Source organism: Corvus kubaryi, unplaced genomic scaffold (genome assembly GCF_017639235.1).
Source record: "Corvus kubaryi isolate FWS band 111438036 unplaced genomic scaffold, C.kubaryi_AGA036_p1.0 37284, whole genome shotgun sequence".
Classification (NCBI taxonomy): domain Eukaryota; kingdom Metazoa; phylum Chordata; class Aves; order Passeriformes; family Corvidae; genus Corvus; species Corvus kubaryi.
This window is the reverse complement of record NW_024581088.1, coordinates 4,087,118-4,095,667: the sequence shown is the minus strand read 5'-3', so window position 1 is coordinate 4,095,667 and position 8,550 is coordinate 4,087,118. Positions and strand designations below refer to the sequence as shown.

The window sequence follows — 8,550 nt, the reverse complement described above, 5'->3', positions numbered from 1 at the left end:
GCCCTTGTCCAAAGTCTCTCTCCAGCTCTGTTGAAGCCCCTTTAGGCACTGGAAGGGGCTCTAAGGTCTTGCTGGAGCCTTCTCTTCTCCAGGCTGAGCAACCCCAACTCTCTCAGCCTTACAACATCACTGTCAGGGCTGAGGCAGACGCCTTCACCTTTTTTTAAATCTTTTTCTGCAGTATAAAAATGAGAGGAGCTTGGTGCCCTCTGGCTGCCTCGAAGATGCCTGGAGCAGGGCAGGCTCAGCCAGTCCCATCCCATGGCACCAGCTGAGCCCAGGATTTGCAGGGGTTTCCACAGCAGTGCCAAGTGAGCTCCAACCCAGGCCAGCCCCAGCCCCTCTGTGAAGGAAATTGCACTTTTCTTTGGAAGCAAATGGAATGAAGGCAAGACAGCTTCACCAGCCCCATTGCAGCAGGAGGCTGGAATAGCTGGGGATGTGTCACCTGAGCACGACAGACCCCTGAGCTTCTTCATCCAGGAAAAGCCCAGCATGGAAAGGGTGATGAAAGGAATCCCTCCAAGCCCCTCTCTGCTGCAGCTACAGCACAGAGAGGGGTGGAGCCGCAGAGAAAGCTCAAGAGCCAGCAGTCAGTGCTGCCTTAGGAACTGCACTTACACCCAGGGCCATCTCTGTGGAATTTATTGTCATTTTCTCATCAGTTCTACAGTACAAAAGCATGCAAAAAATAGCCTCTCTCTTCATGGTACATATTTACAGTGCAACAGCCACGTGCTGTCACAGTACTGAGTGCATTTACATCATGCTGGAATCATAGCAGAGCACATACAGGGGCAAAGGTTCAACATCAAGTGCAACGAGAGACTGAAATACCAACAGAACAGGCCTAGAAATCAGAAAGAGCAGCAAAATTACGGCACAGAGGATCTGTATTATACCCTCAAGAGTTGCAATTCATGTCTTCTTGAATTTACACCATTTTTTGGGAACGCTTTGATTGATGGGATGGAGGGTCTGGGCTCTGCCAGCAGCAGCTCTGAGTGTACATGGCTTTTCTTCAGGAAGGGAAGGAGCAAGGCAGCGACTGATGAGCTGCTTTCCTTCCCTCATCCCATGGAAGGCTGCATTCAGAGCAACAGGGTCATGGCATAATCCAGGTTAATTCAGCCTGGGAGGGACTCGAGCCAAGCATGGACTTGTGTAGGAGGATCCGGCCCAGAAAGGAATGCCTTGCACTGCTTTGCTCAGCAAACTCCACTGCAAATGGGCCCTGCTAAAGCAGAGAAGTTTGGCACCTAAACCAAGGTCTATTTCCACACAAACCCTCCACACTCTCCTTTCCAGTCTCTCTGCTGCACACCAGAAGTGCTCGGGCTCTGTGGCATTCCCCAGCACAGCCCTCCTGCCTTGGGAAATTTACTGAGATCCCCAACCCTGGGGGAGCCTGGGCCTCTAAGGGGCTGGAACAAAGCCCCTGGGCTGGTGGGACAAAGCTCCTGGGGTTTTTGGGTAAGATGGGAGGGAAAGCACTGAGCTGGGGAGAGCAAATGAACTCCCAGCCACACACCACAAATGGAGAAATTCCCCCATGGCAGCGCTGCCGATGGCTTCAGGATGCAGAATTGTGCTGAGGGAACATGAAATTTCTCTCAGCAGCTCCTCCTTGCAAGTCTGGCAATAAATAAGGAATGAAATCCCACCCTGGAAGTCGTGTTATGGAGCCACAGTTTGTTTTGCATGGAGCAGCAACACTGTCCCCCACCAGGCTCCCTCTGCTTGCAGCCCTACACAAAGTCAGCTTTCCCACCAGCAGCCCTGATGCTGAAAACCTCATCTGTTTGCAAGTGTGACATTCACAGCAGCACATTCCTGCCCAAAGGGTTAAAGACATGGACTGGGCATTCCTCAGTGCAGGACAGAAGAGACTTGACCAGGAATTTTACTTAGTAGTACCCCCCAAAACCAAAGGCCTAGTGCCATTAACTGAGCAAGACAAAGAAATCTATCTCCTGGAGACCAAAGAGATGTGCTATTCCCCCAAATGAGAAATTCCTTTCAAGGAAATCATCCTCAAGCTGGAAGAGTCTGGAAAACTTGACCAGATGCAATGGTGCTCCCTGGGACTCTGAGCCCAGCTAACACAGGCCAGAGCATCCCACTGCTCCAGAACAGCACAGGTGAGGATTTGGAGCGGAAAAACACAGGGCACACACCAAAGCATGAGTGTGCCACGGCAGCTCTGCTCGCTGCTCTGCAGAGCCCACACTGAACCCCATCCCCTCCATCACAGAGAGGAGCAGACAAATATTTACCCATCCAGCTAAAGAGAATGATTTCCCTCAAGAGCTAAAAGCGCTGCCTTGCCAGGGATGTTTATTCTCAGATAAATCCCCTCTCTTCAGTCTCTTCCTTTCTTCAGAGCAGAACCAGCATTGCTCTGAGCTGCTCTAACATGCACATAAACAAGCAAGGATTTCCTTGCAGCTGAGTGAGAAGTAGAGCCTATTTCTGCCTTTCTCCTGCTGCCAGGGCACCTTCTTCATCTCATTTCATGCAAGTTTTCAGGCTGCTGTTTGTGACACGAGCTCAGAGCTCAGCTGCACAACTCAAGGGGTTGGTACTTGGACCTGTGGGAACAGCTCCAGAGGGATTTGTTTTAGCTGAAAGGACAAATATTTCAGAGGAGATTTTGAGATAATCATAAAAAACATCCCTTCCCCTCCAAAAGTGAAGCGATGGATTTAGGTACCACTAAAGAAACATGAGATGGAGTTCATTTATGACGTTTGGTTGCATTAATTGAGGCTGAGAACAGCCTTCCTGCAGCCTTGCCCCACCAGCTCCCATCCCCTGGGCATCACTAAAATAACCCCAACTGCCTGGATTAGCAAATTATTCTTGCCACAGATTAAAAATACAATAACTAACCCCATGTTTGCACTCTTAGAGCTCTTTGAGTGCAACCCAGGTATTGCTTAGACTTCAGAAGTTCCACAGGGATCAGGATTACCAGAACTCCCTTTTCTGCCTGGGGTAGGGCAGGTTCCTGAGATGTGTCCTTGTTCCAAGGTCACTCCCTGGCCCTGTCCTGGGGACACCAGATGGAGAAAGTAGTTTTTTCCACAAACTGGAGGACAGTTTGCCCAGCTTGGCTTGCTCCTGTGCAGCAGGAGCTGGTGGCACCCCAGCACAGACCAGTTTATATCCAGAGACTGTCACATCCACAGGCAGTGGTTCCACCTGGACAATCTTTCCCATTTGCAAACCCCCCTGTGCTTTCAGAATTTTCACTCCCTACCTCTGGGTACTTAAATCTTCATTGCAAGGCAGCAGGATCCAAGCAGAAGGTGCTGTCTCTCAGGCTGGGGGAAGCATCAGGGCATGCCCCTGGTGCAGGACCAGGTTCCTCAGCAGATGCTGAGCTCACAGCTGGTGCAGACACAAACAGGCAGGATTTAGCACCTGGAGGCAGCAGTGCAGAGCTCAGGCCCACAGCAGTAACCTTTACAGGATCCAACAGCAGTGCCAGCTTTCAGCATTAAAGGCCTCCTTCATTAAAGGCAGAAGCTGCAATGTTATTTCCCATTTTGCCAATATTTACAGGTGAGAGGAGAGGAAGAGCCCAGGCTGGTGACTGCTGGGCATCCCACTGAGGTGGCTGAGGATGAGTGAGGGGAGGTGACAGGCTGGGGACAGACAAAAAGCACTGGCAGCAAAGCCCAGCTATGAAATGTTGGGAACCACCAAATTGGATTGCAGCAAACAGAACAGGAACACCAGGATATACCAGTCACTACCAACAGCCCTCGTACACGTGTCCCCCTGCACAAAAAATGAGGGAACAAAGTCCCAAGTCCTCAGGATTAACCTAAAAACAGACACTAAGATGATTATGTAGGAACCAAATTTAATCATGTCCTTTCTTTAAGTACTATAAAATAAGATTCCAATCCCACTGGCTTCCCAGGGGCATGTTCAGACACCACAAAGCTCAAGGGAAAATAATGACACATATTTTGACAGATGGATGTCACTGGTTTTTACTTTCTGAATGGAAGAGTGAAATTCCTGATTATTCACACAGTCTTTACAGTCAACAGCCACAGAAATGGCTGTATTTGCCTTTTTGCATTTGCCTTTTTAAGTGCAATCTCTTACCTGTTGTCAAACTGTTGAGATGAAGCTTCTAACCCCAAGTTTAGAAGCAATCTATGGATAAAATAGCAGCATCAGCCCATGCATAAAAATAAAATTAAAAATTAAAGCCTTTAAAAAAAAAAATCAAAAGATCAAGTTGGGAACTTGTGCTCTGTAGCTTTCTAAAATCCCTCCATGAACATTTTCCATCCTAGGAACCTCTCCCAGTTTGGGTCATTTTCAGGAAATTAAAGTTTAAAAGCATCAGGTACACAAGATATGAGTGAAGAGAAGGAATTGAAATAAAATAAAGCCCCAAACCTGCCACTCTTTTCAGCTGGAGAACAAGGCCCATGGGTGCAGGACTGGGTGCAGCTGATGGGGGTGCATTCCCAGCTCTTTAGGAAGTGCAGCCCTGGCAGATGTCCCTGGAGCACTAAGCTGTTGTATGCAGCAGCATATCCCCATGCTCCAGAGCTCTGTGACACTCCAAGGCTCATTGCACATCCAGGGAATCCTCTGCTTTACAGCACTACCCTGACTAAAGCCATAGCTGGGGGCAGGACTGAGACTGTGCAAAACTGAGGAGTAAGAGGAAAAGGGAAGAAAGAGAAAGAAAAAGGCATAGGGAGGGACAGTGTTCACTCCAGCAGCAAGATCTCATCCTCACTGATACCCATAGGCATTTTGCCATCGACTCCACACCAGGAGCAGGACTCCTGATGCACACAAGTACTTTACCTGTGCATTAAATAAAACAGTTGCCCTCTGACACAAAACCTGGCTCCAATGCCATTTTTTTCTTCCCGATGCTTGAAGTAGAGAATGCAAAAACGCAAGGACAAAGTGTCCAGGGGAAAAGGACCCTTGAGACAAACGAACCCCCATTCCTCAGCCAAGACCCCTGACAGAGCCCCGAGGTGAAGCACGAGTGGAGAGCAAGGCACACGCACGGAGGAGCCACGGACACCTTGCCCAAGGAGCCGCAGGGCTTGCTCTGCTCCTCGGCGCTGCTCTGATCCTCCTGCCTGGCTTTCTGGCTTGGTCCGTTTCAGGTGGGTTTGTCTGGTTCTGGATTTGCTGTGCAGGCCCCGGGCTGGGTGATGAGGGCGATGTGACACCACGATGGGCACGGCGGCGGCGGCTCGTGCGCGGCCTGCCCGCGGCAGCCGGGCGGCCTCAGGACGCGGCCTCGTCCTCGCACACGTCCGGCAGCTCCGGGTCCCTGGCTGCTTCTCTGCTCCCTTGTGTTCTACAGGGGTGGCAAGGAAACAAAGAGATTGCAGGCACAGAGCAAGGCAGGGGGTGTTTCTTCCAACCCAGGGCAGCAATATCAACAGGGAATAGCAATGGACCAGCAATGAACCAGCTGGATGTGCGGGTACCATGTAAACACCTCGGCAGTATCCCAGCACGATGCCCTGCAGTGATGTGCAGCTTGTGCCTGGACACCTGCTTGGCCTTTGCATCCAAAAACTGAGCTCTCCGCTTCCCTGAATGCCCTTCTCCATGAGGAGGCATCTGGTTCTAGGGGAAAGTCTTGCAGACCAGCAGCATGGTTTCCAAATTACCTAGTTTGTATTCAGAGAGTTCTGGCTTGCTCTACTTCAATCTGATTTTTTTATAAAAATCAGAGCGATGGGTTGATCCCACAACTGCTTCTCCAGAGCCCCACTGTAAATGGCAGTAAAACGAAATGTTTCTACCCGAACCCAGTTTGTCCTACACAAAAACTGTGTGATTTCAGTTTCTGTGAGTTTGCCTGGTCCCCAAAACAGCAGTTCCCAAAACCTGAGAGCAGCAGCCCTAGAATCTCAGCCAAGGTAACTTACTTGCATTGCACATACACCACGATAATTTCAGCCTTTTCCTCCTACTCCTAACTTTTGATGTTTTCTCATGTAGAAGGCTTGAGCTGCAACACCTCGAGGAGCAACACCTCCGCCCAGCCCAGCCACCCCCAGACTGCATGTGACTGTGACTGGATGGAGAAAAGGGGACACCTGCAGGTGCCACCCACAGCAGAAACAGATTGCAGGCAGATGACTTCACCTAAAACACCCATTTCTCCACCATAAAAATATCCACACACACAAAGGAGGCGATCATCTCCAAGCAGTTGTGTCTCCCAGGTGTCCAGCCTCACTCACGCCAGTCTGGCTGGATCACAGAATCATGGAATGGTTTGGGTTGGAAGGAGACCTTGAAGATCATCTTGTTCCATCCCCTGCCATGGGCAGGGACACCTTCCACTATCCCAGGCTGCTCTGAGCCCTGTCCAACCTGGCCTTGGACACTTCCAGGGATGGGGCAGCCTGTGCCCAGTGCATTCTGTGGAACCTGCATGGACAAGCCAGCTGGGCAGTGGAGTGTCAGTGCAGCTGCATGTGCCTGGAGCACGCAGTGTTTGGGGGGTGTGGGCTGGGGGCTCTGGGGGTATTTCCTGGCTGGGAACAACACAAACTACACACAGGTCTAACCCGATTTTTGAAGAAACCAGAAATGATCAAAAATCATGTTCCCTTCTCCCGTCACTTCAGCAAAGCCCTGCAATAAATCTGACCTTGAACCTATGGACCATTTCCCTGCAGGGGAGGCTGAGGAACAGCCCTGTCTTCAGTGCCTGTCACCCCCTCTTCAAATGATTGATCACCTCATTTAGCAGCACAGGCTCTGTTCTGTGGCAGCTCAGCACAGCCCGGCTCCCTGCCTGGCACATCCTGCTGATCCTGCTCCTGTCAGGGATATTCAATGCTGTCCCACCACTCCAAGCAGCCTCTCCTCTCCAAACACCCCATGTCAGGGTGAGAGGACCCTCACGGTGGCAAACACCACCCAAAAAGCTGGGGCTGCCTGTGAAGCAGCAGAGATCCAGTACCAGAGCTCCATGTCTGCACAGGAGCCTGGCTCGTGCTGTGAGGCCTGAGGCTGGATGGGAACCTCCAGTAAATAACTCTTGGTAAGAAATAAGGCTCTATTTCCCCCACATTTTTTAAGCCACAGGGCAGCAAAGCCTGATCTGTGCAATTACCCAGGAGAGTAGGTGGCTGTCACCCACAGCAGCTGTGGGGGGTCACAGCCACTGGGCATTCACACGTTTCATGTCCAGCAAGGAATGAGCCTCCCCGCACTGCCCTCCCAAACACAGAAGCACGGGACAGGGATGGTGTGGGACAACCTACACAGCACCAACACACAGCCCTGGCAAGTGCTTCATTCCTCCACTGAGTCCCCATTCAAGGCAACAATCTGCCCTCATCCAGGCTGCTGAAGTCCCTTCCTCCCTGTGGAAAATGCAGCAGCAGGAGGCGGTGGCACCAGCTGTCCCCGCCGGCGCCACGTCAGTCCCCGTCTGCCTCCGCCTGCCTTCTCCTGGCTATTTTTGGAGAATTTCTGCAGGTCTTTCCTCACTCAGAGCAGGCAACATCCTGGCTCTGGCTCATCCATTTGTCTCAGAGCAATAAACCAGGCCAGGCAGAGTCTCCGGAGTGCTGGAGCTGCTCCCAAAGGTATTTAGAGATGTGTGGTTGTTTTCCAGTCTCTCAGTCCAGATCTTCCCAGCCTGGCTGGAGGCTGTGTCCTGCCTAACCACTGGATCCTAGGACTTCCACTGAGCTGTCTGTAAGCAGCTGATCATGGTTTTAATTAATGTTATTTTGTTATTTAACAGAATTAACTGGACCAACACTTCCTAGAAGGGTCTGTGCAAGTGGTTGGACAAGTGACCATGTTTTGATGAAATCCTCGCTGAGGTGGGGTGGGGGTGGTCACATGGAGCAACCAATTTTGGTCTGCCCAGAGCCCTCCCAGCACTGCACCAGAGGCAGAAGCACAACAGAGTGGTGGAGCATCTGGAGCAGAGATGGCTCCAGCCCTTTCTTTTGCATAAGCACTAAATATTAAACTCAAATTACAAAGCTCAGCCTTTCCCACATTCTGTAGCTATTCCCTCTACAAATGTGGGGCTGAGCACCAGCTCCTGCTGAAACCCAACTGGCTTTTTTCACCCCTCCCTCCCTAAAAGCAGCTGAAATGCCAAAGAATCACAAATAGGAATAATAATGAAAAGCATACATAAACATTAGTCATCACACATCCAGAATGACTGCAGGAAAACTGCTCCTATAGGAAGGAAGGATGGACCCAAATGCTCTCACTACCACACAAATCACACAGGCTGAGGAGGGGACACAGGTTTCTACAGCACCCAGGGGAAGCACAGACATGGAATTACCTTAAAGATGGATGCAAATATACAGATGTGTTTAAGAGGAATCTGTCCCTGAGAGCAAAACAATGAGACAAAGAAAGAAAGTGATCATGAAGACAATGGCAGCAGGTGAAGGAGCTTGTATTTCTATGCCTAACCAGCCTAGAGAGCAGAGCAGAATGAGGATGGAACATCAGCCACGTTCATCCGAAGGACAGATGAGGACAGCACTGGTACAA

General features: G+C 50.6%; 1 protein-coding gene across 5 annotated transcripts in view; it reads right to left on the bottom strand.

Moving 5' to 3' along the window:
* Positions 1 to 630: 630 nt before the first annotated feature.
* The window catches only part of CAMKK1 (calcium/calmodulin dependent protein kinase kinase 1), a 94,506-nt gene continuing 86,586 nt past the window's right edge, over positions 631 to 8,550 (bottom strand). For 4 of the 5 annotated variants that reach the window (XM_042025960.1, XM_042025959.1, XM_042025958.1 and 1 more), the window contains exons 16-17: positions 8,336 to 8,383; positions 631 to 5,353 (exon numbers count right to left, since the gene is read on the bottom strand). In XM_042025960.1, the coding sequence (XP_041881894.1) occupies positions 5,281 to 5,353; positions 8,336 to 8,383 (121 nt within the window). In that variant the 3' untranslated portion in view covers positions 631 to 5,280. The remainder of the gene's footprint in view (positions 5,354 to 8,335; positions 8,384 to 8,550) is intronic. The other variant, XM_042025961.1, reaches the window with a different exon arrangement.